The 15,989-nt window shown below is 42.5% G+C and overlaps 1 protein-coding gene across 1 annotated transcript in view; it reads left to right on the forward strand.

The window, feature by feature from the left end:
* The window catches only part of LOC135512267 (attractin-like protein 1), a 334,131-nt gene that overhangs the window by 125,381 nt on the left and 192,761 nt on the right, over nt 1-15,989 (forward strand). The window contains exon 21 of the mRNA XM_064934112.1: nt 4,553-4,646. Coding sequence (XP_064790184.1) covers nt 4,553-4,646 — 94 coding nt within the window. The remainder of the gene's footprint in view (nt 1-4,552; nt 4,647-15,989) is intronic.

Here is a 15,989-nt window from a genome sequence, read left to right on the forward strand (position 1 = left end):
AGAAATCAATAAGTTTCCAGTAGGTGACTTCAACTCTAGTCCTAGATGACTAGAAGGTCTTAGGCTAGTTTCTCCCTGGCGCTTAATTGTGTAATTTATTATATTGAGTCCACTCACCTGGATTCTCTGGCCTGAATCAATGGCTGATTTAACAGGCAAGGTTTTAAACAGGCAAACACTGAAGCCCTGTGAGCTGGTTACAGTGTTGAAATTAAATCTGCTAAATTGGCACTAAACTATTTTGAATCACATCAATGGGTTCTGCAATTACTTCTTAGTCCAGGATTTCTGCCCCGCAAAGCTACCTCGAAGACACTTTTCCTCCTTTCATTTTTAGAACTTAGTCATATGTGTTAACCTCAGCAAAAGGAGGGCCCTAGAGGGACTGACAGTGAATGTCATTAGACACCACTGCTACCTGTATGCCACCATGCACCACACAGTGTTACACTATAGGGACACACAAGATGTGTCAAGTCTCACAGGACCAGAGTGTGCAGTAAGGGAGGCTCAGGTGTGTCAGACCAGCCTTTGTAGCCAATCAGCTCGCTATCACAGCTTGTTGTCTCAGAACTTGGCTCAGAAGTGTGAGCTGCATTGTGTCTCCGCATTCTGAGAGATACATTGTGGTTTCTTCTGCTGGTATGTATAGATGTGTCAGTTGTTGAGAACTTTAGAAGCAGTCCCTGTAGACAACCACCGTTATGAAATAACAAGCGTAAAGTGAGGGTCAGGGCTGTGAGTCTGCCCATATGCATTTGTGTATATACTGCACACTATATTTATGTTTCTGCAAGCATAGGCACAATAGTGTGCTTGTTTGTTCCTTGTCCGTTTAGGTTCATGTATATAGTTCCGCGTGTGTGTGTATATATATCTGCAGTAGACCCTGTTGTAGTGGTATTGAGTCAGTCCATGCTCCCCACATCTTCCTGTCTAAGTGCTTATACAGCAGCTCCTGAAGCACACTGCTCTGCTCCTATTATGATAGTACATTTTATACAGATCCTAATTTAACCATAAATCATATCAGTGTCTGCTCTGCACAGAGAGGAGAGGAGCTCTACAGCTGCAGGCCCTGTCTCTACAGCACAGCCTACAATAGCTAACCCCCTGTTAATACTATGCATACTAGACACTTTGGGAGTTTGACAATGTAGTCACAGAGCTATACATGCACTGGGCCAATGATCATTCATTCTATTTATCCAATTTCTATTTTCATTGTGGCTGCTATTAGATTTTCCTTGCATATTGGCAATGTATCATACATCATCTACACTAAGCCTGAATGTTAGAACATTCTTAATGCTTACATTGAGCCAGAGTACTGTATACAGTATTACATTAGTCCTAAACTGTCTGTGTAGCTAGGCATAATTCCAACTGAGTAAATCCCTTGTCTTACTGTTCTCAAAATGCAAATACGGTATAGCTGAATCACAAAAATATATTTAGACTTTTTTGTTTTTGGTATGACTGTGTGAGAGGAGGCATTTCATCTTGTGTCTGTGTGTGTGAACAAGTATCTGGTTATGGAAGTGTGGGATGTGTTTGAGTATGTTTGATAGCGTGTTTATGTTATGCTGTAGTACAGATACCACTAGGGCTGTGAGAGAGGGCAGTGTATCCTAATAAAATACCAAAACATCTCATTGTACAGAAAATACTAACTTTGCTGTCAAGGGAATAGTATCATGAAAACATATTTACTGAGAGCTATCTTACATGGTCTCTTTGTCAGCTTCTTTAATTGGGTCAGTTACATCTGATTAAAGATGAAAAAATACAATACATCTCTTTGTCAAACTTCTCTATTTGGCTTTGTTCAAAAGAGGGTGGGAGAGATGGAGGGGGAGAGCTCCATTTGGGAATTTGCGCTGGGATGCACAGAGAGAGCTACCGCTCATAAAGCATATGCCCCAAAGATAAAAAGCTAACAAGCTGCACTGCCTCCTAACACAGAATCCTCATTGTATTATCCCTGTTAATTCCATTATTTTGATCTCTCTGTGTTTCTCTGAAAATAGGACAGACAGTGGAAGTGAAGTGGCATGTCTCTACTGCTGCAGTAGTTAGTTAGTGGTGCCTCCTACAGAACAGTAGTATGGAGAAGGACGAGGATGGTCTAGTTTTTCTTTCCAGTGTCAGGGACATCACAGTGGACCCTAAGGGCCTGTCTATACTTTATGTATGAAAGTCAAGTTTTAATGGGATATTTCTAAGGCTCTATGCAATGTGTTGTTTTTGTCCTGATGATTCGTTACTGGAACTGTTTGTTGTTGGTTTTGGCAACGTTTCTGAGAGAGTGAAAGTATTTGCCTATGTATTTTGAGAACAGACTTTTAGATCTGGAGGTATACCTGCCAAACTTCTGGAAGGAGCTGGATGAGTCAGAGATCATGCTACATTCACAGATTCTCGCTCTTGTGATTGCTCATATTTTTTCCTCATATTTTATCCATAGAAGGGTTCTTTGGATGAAGGATTATTGACATTTATTTGACATGGCATAATTGAGAAATACTTAATTAAAGTTAGACGATTTGTGATATTTTGGCTTACCCAGGCCTCATTTAAGACTACATAATGTTTCACAAATATTCCAACAATAAATTATTTCTCTCTTATGATTTAAGACATGTAAAATACACTACATGGCAAAAGGTATGTGGACACCTGATCGTCGAACATCTCATTCCAAAATCATAGGCATTAACATGGAGTTGATCTGGGAAGGATTTCCACTATATGTTGGAACATTGCTGCAGGGGCTTCCATTCATCCACAAGAGCATTAGTGAGGTCAGGCACCGATGTTGGTCGATTAGGCCTGGCTTGCAGTCGGCGTTCCAATTCATCCCAAAGGTGTTCGATGGGTCTGTGCACTCCAGTCAAGCTTTTCCACATGGATCTCGACAAACCATTTCTATATGGACCTCGCTTTGTTCATGGAGGCATTGTCATGCTGAAACAGAAAAGGGTCTTCCCCAAACTGTTACCACAATGTTGGAAGCACAGCATTGTCTAGAATGTCATTGAATGCTGTGGTGTTAAATTTCCCTTCACTGGAACTAAGGGGCCTAACCTGAACCATGAAAAACAACCCCAGACCATTATTCCTCATCCACCAAACTTTACAGTTGGCACTATGCATTCGGGCAGGTAGTGTTCCTCTGGCATACACCAAACCCAGTTTTGTCCATCGGACTGTCAGATGGTGAAGCGTGATTCATCACCCCAGAGAACGCGTTCCCATTGCTCCAGAGTCCAATGGAGGCGAGCTTTACACCAATCCAGCCGATGCTTGGTATTGCGCATGGTGATCTTAGGCTTGTGTGCGGCTGCTTTGCAATGGAAACCCATCTCAGGAACTCCCGACAAACAGTTCTTGTGCTGACATGGCTTCCAGAGGCAGGTTGGAACTCTGTAGTGAGTGTTGCAACCGAGGACAGATCATTTTTACATGCTACGCACTTTAGTACCTAGCAGTCCCGTTCTGTGAGCTTGAATGTCCTAACACTTGGCGGCGGAGCCGTTGTTGCTCCTAGACATTTCCACTTCACAATAACAGCACTTACGGGGCAGATCTAGCAGGGCAGAATTTTGACGAACTGACTTGTTGGAAGAGTGGCATCCTATGACGGTGCCACGTTGAAAATCACTGAGCTCTTCAGTAAGGCCATTCTACTTCCAATGTTTGTCTATGGAGATTGCATGGCAGTGTGCTAGATTTTATACACCTGTCAGTAACGGGTGTGGCTGAAATAGCCGAATCCACTAATTTTAAGGGGTGTCCACATACTTTTGTGTAGTGTATATGTCAACAGCCCTTCCTCCAAAGGACTCTTCTATGGAATTATGTACTTAGACTCACTCATATAATGGCTTGAGAGTATTTTGTTCTCATTATGCCCTCTCTGCCCCAGGTTACCTTGACCTCATTTCTCTGAAACAGCGTTCTATCCATTTCCTGTGCATTCTCTCGATCAGACCACTCAGAATGAGTAACTATAAACGCACTCCCCAGTCCCATCATTTTTTGACATACACATGCAATTTCAACAGATAATTTTATCCCCAAGGTTTCGGGTCAGCATATATACAGAAGCTAACAGTCATGATTTAAACATTGACTTGCTGTAAACATTCAAACTGTATCTGCCTAATGTTGCTCTTGAGTGTGCAATATGTTTATATTCAATGCTGTTTTGTCCTCTGCAACTATCACATTATGTGACTCACTGTCACTCCCCTCCCAAGGTCACTGATTTTAAGGTTAGGCGAAGACACCAGTGTTGATCCCTTTGCCACCAGATAGTGGTGTTTAGACATAAACAGAACAGTCCAGGAAGATGTCAGATTCGCCCGAGAGCTCAGGCCCATGTTCAGCCCTGTCACTCTCCTGTCTGACTCACTGACTCACAGGTTTGACTCACAGGTTTGTGTTGTGCATCATTGTGAGAAGACTGACAGTGTTTTCCTCTTTCTCCTCTCTCCCCTGCTCTCCTCTCTTTCTTTCTCCTCCCTTTTGTTTTATTTGATCATGGCAGCTTGCAAGTGCAACGGACATGCCAATCTATGTCAGGTGTCGACAGGGAAATGTTACTGTCAAACCAAGGGGATCAAGGGAGACCAGTGCCAGCTGTAAGTATGATGTATTTTGTCTTGGCACACTTCATTATCAACCCTTTTGCATCATTCCACCACAACAGCAATACATAGGATGATTTTAGCTCCTACCATGTTAATGTTATATCCCACTACTACTGTTTGACCTGGTCGTCTCTAGCTATGGATGAGATGTGGGGCTGTACGCACTCTGACCCTTTGAGTCTCACGGTGTCAGCAATTTGTCTCTATGTTAATTTGCGTTTAGGGCCTTAAATCCCAGGCTTTAGTACCAGTAATGGGGGTTGGCACAGGGGCCACAGCACCCACTGTGTTTGTGCCATCAGAGTGCCAGGCTGGCCTTCTGCAGCACTATAATACCCCAAAGTGCCTTCACTGGAGCAGTAAAGGCAGGGTGAAAAATGCTGCATCAATAAATCTGGGAGTAGAGGAGTGCACTGCTGCCATTGGCACTGTGGTGTTCTAATGAGGCCTACTCAACTCTGGAAGGTGCCTGTGTGCGTGCGTGTGTGCGCACGTGCATGTGTGTGCACGTGCGCGTGTGTGAGTTTGCATGCACGTGTCTTTGAGGGATTGATGAAGAAAGTAAGTGTGCATGCATATATTGTGTAGAATAGTCTCTCTGTGAATGTCAAATCATGTGTGCATGTGTATTTTATAGCGGTGCTTTGAATGCGAGTGAATAGGTTTTGTTTTGCAAATGGGACATCTCTCATCATTACCATCTGACCTTTGCTCCCTTTACAGGACTGACATGCTGTGCAGTCTCCTGCATTGCTCACACGTGCATGCACACTCTCTATTAATCCTCTATAGTCTAAGCTGGCGGATGGGGGGGGGGTTGGTTCCAAGCTATCATATGGAATTGTTTTAAGATGGTCATACCAACAATCATTTAGCTATTTGATTTAGAATTTTAAGTCCCTTTAAGGTATAAAAATATACAATATATACAAAAATTTGATGAAACATTGAATTTGGCATTACTGCTGTTAACCAATAGAAATAGTCCCCCAAAAAATCTAAAGGAACTTTGTTCTGCAGTGTCTGTCCTATATCTGAGAGAGATAAGAAAGATCAGGAAATGTATTTTGACATGTATTTATCCCCTTATTTTAGTCATTCAACTATCTCCATATATATTTCCATTCATTTTTTTAAACTGGTACCGGGGACCTTCAGATGAGTCTTGTGAGGCTTGAGGGCGTCCAATGGCAAAGCAGAGAACACCATTGTGTTCATGAGAGTCTCAGATTTCCACAGAGTGGTCATAACATACTGAACAAAAATATAAATGCAATATGTAAAGTGTTCCGTTTCATGAGCTGAAATAAAAGATCCCAGAAATTCTCCCTGTTAGTGAGCATTTCTCCTCTGCCAAGATAATCCATCCACCTGACAGGTGTGGCATATCAATGAACTGATTAAACAGCATGATCATTACACATGTGCACCTTGTGCTGGGGACAATAACTGGCCACTCGAAAATGTGCAGTTGTCACACAACACAATGCCACAGATGTCTCAAGTTGGGGGAGCATGCATTTGGCATGCTGACTGAAGGAACGTCCACCAGACCTGTTGCCAGATAATTGAATGGGAATTTCTCTACCATAAGCTGCCTCCAACGTCGTTTTAGAGAATTTGGCAGTACGTTCAACCGCCCTCACAACCACAGACCACATGTAACCACACCAGTCCAGGACCTCCCCATCCAGCTTCTTCACCTATGGGATGGTTTAGGACGAGCCACCAGGACAGCTGGTGAAACTGTGGGTTTGCACAACTGAAGAATTTCTGCACAAACTGTCAGAAATCGTCTCAGGGAAGCTCATTTGCGTGCTCATCATCCTCACCAGGGTCTTGACCTGCAGGTGTAAAGCTCACCACCATTTGACTCTGGAGCAGTGGAAACGCGTTCTCTGGATTGATGAATCTGGGTTTGGCGGATGCCAGGAGAACGCTACATGCCCAAATGCATAGTGCCAACTGTAAAGTTTGTTGGAGGAGTAATACTGGTCTGGAGCTGTTTTTCATGGTTTGGGCTAGGCCCCTTAGTTCCAGTGAAGGGAAATCTTAATGCTACAGCACACAATGACACTCTAGACGATTCTGTGCTTTCAACTTTGTGGCAACAGTTTGGGGAAGGGCCATTCCTGTTTCAGCATAACAATGCCTCCATCCACAAAGCGAAGTCCATATACAGAAATGGTTTGTTGTGATCGGTGTGGAAGAACTTGACTGGCCTGCACAGAGCCCTGACCTCAACCCGATCGAACACCTTTGGGATGAATTGGAACTCCGACTGCAAACCAGGCCTAATCTTCCAACATTAGTGCCCAACCTTACTAATGCCCTTGTCCCCACAGCAATGTTCCAACATCTATTGGAAAGCCTTCCAAGTCCTAGTTTTCACCCTTTTCAATCTAAACCAAATTGGATGTTTACAGTAGATTCATGACTCCTCAAATATGTTAACCTGTACAGTATCAAACTAAGCTACAGAAAAAGAGATTCAATGTGATATGATTAAACCATGCACGGAAGAAATGTTGTTTTTAATCCGCAAAACTCTGAATGTTGGCGAATGGTGAACGTGGATGGTCAGTAACTTGAAAAAATAATTCCTATTTTTCAGTCGTCCTTCACTTAGATACTTGAAGTGTCGTGAGGGAGCGCAGTCGGCTTCCCGCATTGATTTATATTTGTTCTCTCGGTTGCCGGCACTGTGCGCGACTGCTTAATGTCAATTTCCAATCAAATGCTTTTGCCGTCAAAACTCTGTTTGTTTATCTGAGAGTTTTCTCAAAATGGCTGTGTGTAATGGAAGGCATTTATTTATTTGCCATTTTGATTATGAACGAGCGATTTCCCCTGGGCTGCCGGTAAGCGCCCCCATCCCCCTGCTTCAGCAGGTGTGCACGCTCTGGCGGGCTGCAATAAAGGAACCATTAGCAAGAGCAGAATGTCTGTGTCTGTGCGTGGGTGGTTTTGTTTTGTGCGCTTGTGGCGTGCATGTATATGAGTTTATGTTTTTGTGACCAACTGTTGTTAAGTTATATAGTTATATATATGTGTTAAATATTTGTAGATATAATAAGTATAGTGAATGGATATTTATGTGTCAGCCATATCAGTGTGCCTGTTTGTGTTTTTACGTGTGTGTGTACACAGTATGTGTGTGTGTACAGAATGTGTGTGTGTGTATTGGTGTGTATGTGTGTGTGTGTATCAAGGTTTTGCGACGGACAAGTGACCGGGAAGATAGATTTTTTTATCGGACATTTCAGAAATTTACCGGTCATCCATATGCGTTGGGTGCGTAACCCATTAGGGTTTCCACCCACGCAGTCAACGCCATCAATAAACAAAGGATATTGGCCAAATGAGCCACATTTACATGTGCTTAGAATCATCCTTTAACAAATTACAAAACACCATTCCTTGTGTTTTGATTTGTAGCATATGTGAAACTTCATAGCCTATTGTTTTTTACTTTCCTAAAACAAATGTCCAGCTCAGGGTTCAGCGGTCTGAGATTTGAGCACTAAATGCATCAGGGCATTGCATGCATAGGCGTCCACTGACTGTATGACATAAACATAGACATATACACTACCTGTAACGTCTGGCGATAGAAAGGAGGACCAAAATGCAGCGTGATGATTATCCATTTTAATAGAATACTTTAACAACGAACAAAAACAATAAACCGACAAAATGAACAAAGATGAAACAGTCCCGTAACGTAAACACAGGAAACAGGAACAATCACCCACAACCCATAATACAAAACAGGCTACCTAAATATGGTTCCCAATCAGAGACAACGACTAACACCTGCCTCTGATTGAGAACCATATCAGGCCAAACACATCGAAACAGACAAACTAGACATGCAACATAGAATGCCCACTCATATCACACCCTGACCAAACAAAACATAGAAACAAACAACGCCGATGTCCTTCAGTTTTATTTGAGACGACTGTACAACCATCAAGATTAATTGTCAGATTCAACAGAAGATCTCTTTTTTTTCTTGGGACTTAGAACAAGCATCTCTGTTTTCTCCGAGTTTAAAAGTAGAATGTTTGCAGCCATCTACTTCCTTATGTCAGCTGTGTGTCATCCGCATAGCAGTGAAAGTTAACATTATGTTTTCGATTGACATCCCCAAGAGGTAAAATATATAGTGAAAACAATAGTGGTCCTAAAACGGAACCTTGAGGAAGACCGAAATTTACAGTTGATTTGTCAGAGGACAAACCATTCACAGAGACATACTGATATCTTTCCGACAGATAAGATCTAAACCAGGCCATAACTTGTCCGTATAGACCAATTTGGGTTTCCAATCTCTCCAAAAGTACGTGGTGAACGATGGTATCAAAAGCAGCACTAAGGTTTAGGAGCACGAGGACACATGCAGAGCCTCGGTCTGACACCATTAAAAGGTCATTTACCACCTTCACAAGTGCAGTCTCAGTACTATGATGGGGTCTAAAACCAGACTGAAGCATTTCGTACACATTGTTTGTCTTCAGGAAGGCAGTGAGTTGCTGTGCAACTGCTTTTGCTAAAGGATTTGAGAGGAATGGAAGATTCAATATAGGCTGATAGTTTTTTATATTTTCTGGGTCAAGGCTTTTTCAAGAGAGGCTTTATTACTGCAAATTTTTGTGAGTTTGGTACACATCTGGTGGATAGAGCCGTTTATTATGTTCAACAAGGAGGGCCAAGCACAGGAAGCGGCTCTTTCAGTAGTTTAGTTGGAATAGGGTCCAGTATGCAGCTTGAATGTTTAGAGGCCATGATTATGTTCATCATTGTGTCAAGAGATATAGTACTAAAACACTTGAGTGTCTCTCTTGATCCTAGGTCCTAGCAGAGACTCAGGACAACTGAGCTTTGGAGGAATATGCAGATTTAAAGAGGAGTCCGTAATTTGCTTTCTAATGATCATGATCTTTCCCTCAAGCCATCCTCTCTTGGGGAATGCTGCTTTTTAGTTAGCTTTGCGACAGTATCAAAAATGAATTTCAGGTTGTTCTTATTGAAGAAGCAATACAACTGGCCTTCTTTAGACTAGTTGAGTATCTGGAGTATTAACATTTGTGGGTTTGATTACATGCTCAAAATGGCCAGAAACAAAGTACTTTCTTCTGAAACTCGTCAGCCTATTCTTGTTCTGAGAAAGGAAGGCTATTCCATGAGAGAAATTGCCAAGAAACTGAAGATCTCTTACAATGCTGTGTACTACTCCCTTCACAGAACAGCACAAACTGGCTATAACCAGAATAGAAAGAGGAGTGGGAGGCCCCAGTGCACAACTGAGCAAGAGGACAAGTACATTAGAGTGTCTAGTTTGAGAAACAGACACCTCACAAGTCCTCAACTGGCAGCTTCATTAAAACCTCTCTGGGATATGTGGGACGGTAGCATCCCACCTGGCCAACGGCCAGGGAAAGTGCAGGGCGCCAAAATCAAAACAACAAAAGTCTCATAATTAAAATTCCTCAAGCATACAAGTATTCTACACCATTTTATATATAAAAATCTCATTAATCCAGCCACAGAGTCTGATTTCAAAAAGGCTTTACCGCGATAGCACCACAAACAATTATGTTAGGTCACCACCAAGTCACAGAAACAAAAAGCACAAGTAGAGATAAAACGAATCACTAACCTTTGATGAGCTTCATCAGATGACACTCATAGGACTTCATGTTACACAATACATGTATGTTTTCATGCATATTTCTATCAAAAAACCTCATTTTACATTGGAGCGATACGTTCAGTAGTTGATGATTGTGCAGAGAGCCAAATCAATTTACAGACATACTCATCATATATGTTGATGAAAATACAAGTGTTAAACATGGAATTAGAGATATACTTCTCCTTAATGCAACCCCTGTGAGATTTAAAAAAAAACGTTACGGAAAAAGCAAACCATGCAATAATCTGAGTACAGCGTTCAGACAACAAAGCAGCCAAAAAGATATCCGCCATATTGTGTAGTCAACATTAGTCAGAAATAGCATTATAAATATTCACTTATCTTTGATGATCTTCATCAGAATGCACTCCCAGGAATCCCAGTTCCACCATAAATGTTTGATTTGTTCAATAAAGTTAATAATTTATGTCCAAATAGCTTCTTTTGTTAGGGCGTTTGGTAAACAAATCCAAACGCACGTTCTGGTCCAGCCGAACGTCGGACAATAATTCAAAAAGTTATATTACAGGCCGTAGAAACTTGTCAAACTAAGTATAGAATCAATCTTTAGGATGTGTTTATCATAAATCTTCAATAATGTTCCAACTGGAGAATTCCATTGTCTGTAGAAAAGCAAAGGATTGAGCGCTAAATCTCTCGTGACCGCGCCTCACGAGCATGTGGCACTCTGCCAGACACCTGGCTCAATCCTCTCTCATTCTCTCCCCCTTCATAGTAAAAGCATGAAACAAAGTTCTAAAGACTGTTGACATCTAGTGGAAGCCGTAGGTGTGCAATTTAACCCCAATTACAAAGGTATATTGGAATGGCAAAGAGTTGAAAAACTACAAACCTCAGATTTCCCACTTCCTGGTTGGATTTTTCTCAGGTTTTCGCCTGTCATATGAGTTATCTTGTACTCACATACATCATACAAACAGTTTTAGAAACTTCAGAGTGTTTTCTATCCAATACTACTAATACTTTGCATATATTAGCATCTGGGACAGAGTAGCAGGCAGTTTACTCTGGGAACCTTATTCATCCAAGCTAATCAATACTGCCCCTGTCACCAAGAAGTTAAATAGTACCCGCAAACACCAGTCTCAACGCCAACAGTGAAGAGGCGACTCTAGGATGCTGGCCTTTTCCAGCTACAGTCCTTGGCAGCGGGCTGCTTCGGTGGGACTATATTATCCTCAAAGCGGACAAAGAAGGTGTTTAGTTTGTCTGGAAGCAAGACTTTGTGCTGATAGAATTTAGGTAGTCTTGTTCTTAAATTAGCTTTGTTAAAATACTCAGCTACAATAAATTCAGCCTCAGGATATATGGTTTCCAGTTTACATAAAGTCCAGTAAACTTCCTTGAGGGCCATCAAGGTATCTGATTGGGGGCTATACGCTGCTATAATCGAAGAGAATTCTCTTGGGAGATAATGTGGTTGGCATTTGATTAAGGGATTCTAGGTCAGGTGGACAGAAGGACTTGAGTTCCTGTATGTTGTTATGATTGCACCATGAATAGTTAATCATGAAGCATACACCCCCGCCCTTCTTCTTACCAGAAAGATGTTTGTGTCTGTTGGCTTGACGCATGAAGAAACCAGGTGGCTGTACCGACTCTGACAACATATCCCGAGAGAGCCATGCTTCCGTGAAACAGAGAATGTTACAATCTTTGCCCTAATTTCAACCCTTGCCCTAATTTCATCCACCTTGTTGTCTAGAGACTGGACATTGGAGAGTAATATACTCGGAAGCGGTGGGTGGTGTGCACGCCTACGAAGTCTGACCAGGATGCCGCTCCGTCTACCTCTCCCGCGTCGACATTGTTTGGGGTCGGCCTCTAGGATTAGATCCAATATCAGATTCCTGGTCGTAATATTGGTAAGATGACGTCGCTCTTATATCCAAAAGTTCTTACCGGCTGTATGTAATAACACTTAAGATTTTCTGGACTAACAATGTAAGAAATAATACATAAAAACAAAATACTGCATATTTTCCTAAGGACTCGAAGCGAGGCGACCATCTCTGTCTGTGCCATCTTGCAATGGCCTTTTGCCGCTCTGTATCTCAAATCTATATCAAATATCTTGTTTATTTTTAAATAGTTACCATTGAGCTCAAAATGGAGAGTTGAGAAAGAAAAGCTGAAAGCTGAGAACATCCTTTCTCCACCCAAGTTGTGTTTTCCCCGCATTTGGATTTTAACATTTTATATAATATCAGAACACTTTTTTTTCTCTCCCGGAGCATTTTCTTTCCTTGGGAAAGGAGAGAGTGGCTCGCTCAACACAGAAGCAGACCCCAACTAAACAGGCATAGGGGCAGGTAGGAAGACACTTTGATTACAAGAATCATGAGGATAATGTACTTTACTATTTGACCAAATCATGGTTTTAGCCTCTTAAACAAAATGGTCGCAGTCTGTCGTCCTTTCTTGTAGGCTTTTCAGTATAGACATACTCTCTAACTTTCATTTTACTTCAATGAGGCCTCATCTTTTTGGGGGGTTATTTTTTACCCCTTTTTCTCCCCAATTTCATGATGCCCAATTGGTATTTAGTCTTGTCCCATTGCTGCAACTCCCGTACGGACTCGGGAGAGGCGAAGGTGGAGAGCCGTGTAACCTCCGAAACACGACCCTGCAAGCCACACTGCTTATTGACACACTGCTCGCTTCACCTGGAAACCAGCCGCACCAATGTGTCAGAGGAAACACCATACAGCTGGCGGCCACTACAAGGAGTCACTAGAGCGGGATGGGACAAGGGTATCCCAGCCGGCCAAACTCTCCCGTATCCCGGATGATGCTGAGCAAATTGGGTCTCCCCGTCGTGGCCTGCTGCGACACAGCCCGGGATCGTACCCGGATCTGTAGCGTTGCCTCTAGCACTGTGATGCAGTGCTCTCTTGCTCTCTCATTCTCTTCAGCAGAGGCAAGGAGCAAGAGAATTGTGCTCGAAATCGGGGCTACAATTTGTCCGGCTGCAAAGTTATTTATCGGCTTTTCATTTATTTTATCGCCCAAAAACCGGCAATGTGGTTGGGTTGTTCATTCTCTGAGGGGGCCTTTTGTCCTTTGCTCTAGAGTTGTCTCACAGTGCCTTTGTCTGCTTAGATCTGCAGTGTGGACATCAAGCTCACTGGTCCACTCTATGTAGGCTACAAACAAGCATGCACACAGGCACACACACATGTGAGCTGGGATACAATACATCTGATATATGTAGAATGATGTGTCCTTCCTGAATTTCCATTTACAAGATGAAAAGAGAGAAAAAAGGACCAATGCAGACCCACTCGCTAACAATTACTGTTTTTTTTACACACAACAAAACAAACTGTTATGCAGACAGAAACACGCCTGTATGGAGTGTTGTCTCTTCACCATTGCCTATGTATGATTGCCTGTTACAGCACAAGAGCTGGGCACATGGTGCGTGGTGGGACGCTTGATTGGTTTCCAGTCACACATTGAGCAGGGTAATAGTCCTGGCTAGTTCTGGCCAGGGTCATGGGGTGAGCTCAGTGGGTTAGGGAGTTACTGTAGGGTCATTAGATCTAGGCCATAGAGCCAAATTTAACCAAGAAAGAAACAAAACCAATTCCAGTACTTATCTCAACACCTGTCACGCTGCTGATGCTTTTCAAAATCTGGTGTGCTACGCTGTTTAAAATTGTATTCATTCACGTGTGTCTGTTCAGATGTGTGTGTGTACAGTGTGTGTGTGTGTGTTTTGGGGTGGCAGATAGTAAAGAGGTTAAGACCGTTGGGCCAATTACAGAATGGTTGCTGGTTTGATACCTCTCGCCAACTAGGTTAAAAATATGTTGATGTGCCCTTAAGCAAGGCACTTTTCCCCAATTGCTCTTGTAAGTCGCTCTGGATAAGAGTGTCTGCTAAATGACTAAAATGTAAATGTTTTCAAATACAGTATGTGTGTATTTGCGAGTATACCGTGTATTCCTGTGAGCTTCTGCCTGCGTGCCCATGGACCAGCGAGGCAGTGCAATGTTTGATGGAGGGAGATGTGAGCCTTAAGTGGTGGACAAGGGAAATTTGCACTGAGCAAATAAATGTCAAGTTAAGTGCCTGTTGAAATTGCCTCCATGTGGGAAGCAGGCTGCATCCAAGCGTTGCTGTCGGGGAGAAAATAGGAAATAAAAGGCAGAAGAACAGCAGCCATGACAGATTTCAGAAAACACTATGATAATCTCTTCAGTTTTGGATCTGCTGGATTCTCTCCATATAGAGCCAGCCTGAGGGCCAGAGTCCTTCCTACAGTAACACCTTAACCTGTTTAGCTAAGGTCTGTCCTTGTTTGCGCTTTGCTGCTAATGATCTTTTTCTTGTGTGTTTGTTTTGATTAGGACCGAGTACTCTGTGAATGTGTGTGTGCGTGCATTCAGCTGTATGATTGTGCATCCTAATACATGCCAGACATGCTTTTAAGTTATGTACCCAGTAGGTCCATTAGGTCCTCTGGCACTGGCCTTTTGAGTATCCCAAAGCCTAGGACCAAGAGTCATGGAGAGGCAGCCTTGAGTTACTATGCCCCCAGCCTCTGGAATAGCCTGCCAGAGAACCTGAGGGGGGTCAAAACTGTGGACATTGTTAAAATACAGTTGAAGTCGGAAGTTTACATGCACCTGAGCCTAATATATTTAAACTCAGTTTTTCACAATTCCTGACATTGAATCCGAGTAAAAATTCCCTGTCTTAGGTCAGTTAGGTTCAACACTTTATTTTAAGAATGTGAAATGTCAGAATAATAGTAGAGAGAATGATTTATTTCAGCTTTTATTTATTTCATCACATTCCCAGTGGGTCAGAAGTTTACATACACTCAATTAGTATTTTGTAGCATTGCCTTTAAATTGTTTAACTTGGGTCAAATGTTACGGGTAGCCTTCCACAAGCTCCCCACAATAAGTTGGGTGAATTTTGGCCCATTCCTCCTGACAGAGCTGGTGTAAATGAGTCAGGTTTGTAGGCCTCCTTGCTCGCACACGCTTTTTCAGTTCCGCCCACAAATTGTCTATGGGATTGAGGTCAGGGCTTTGTGATGGCCACTCCAATACCTTGACTTTGTTGTCCTTAAGCCATTTTGCCACAACTTTGGAAGTATGCTTGGGGTCATTGTCCATTTGGAAGACCCATTTGAGACCAAGCTTTAACTTCCTGACTGATGTCTTGAGATGTTGCTTCAATATATCCGCATAATTCTCCTTCCTCGTGATGCCATCTATTTGTGAAGTGCACCAGTCGCTCCTGCAGCAATGCAACCCCACAATATGATGCTGCCACCCCCGTGCTTCACGGTTGGGATGGTGTTCTTTGGCTTGCAAGCCTCCCCCCTTTTCTCCAAACATAACAACGGTCATTATGGCCAAACAGTTCTATTTTTGTTTCATCAGACCAGAGGACATTTCTCCAAAAAGTATGATGTTTGGTCCAATGTGCAGTTTCAAACCATAGTCTGGCTTTTATATGGTGGGTTTTGGAGCATGGGCTACTTCCTTGCTGAGCGGCCTTTCAGGTTATATCGATATAGGACTCATTTTACTGTGGATATAGAAACTTTAGTACCTGTTTTCTCCAGCATCTTCACAAGGTCCTTTGCTGTT

The sequence above is a fragment of the Oncorhynchus masou genome, chromosome 24 (assembly GCF_036934945.1).
Source record: "Oncorhynchus masou masou isolate Uvic2021 chromosome 24, UVic_Omas_1.1, whole genome shotgun sequence".
NCBI classification, from domain to species: Eukaryota; Metazoa; Chordata; class Actinopteri; order Salmoniformes; family Salmonidae; genus Oncorhynchus; species Oncorhynchus masou.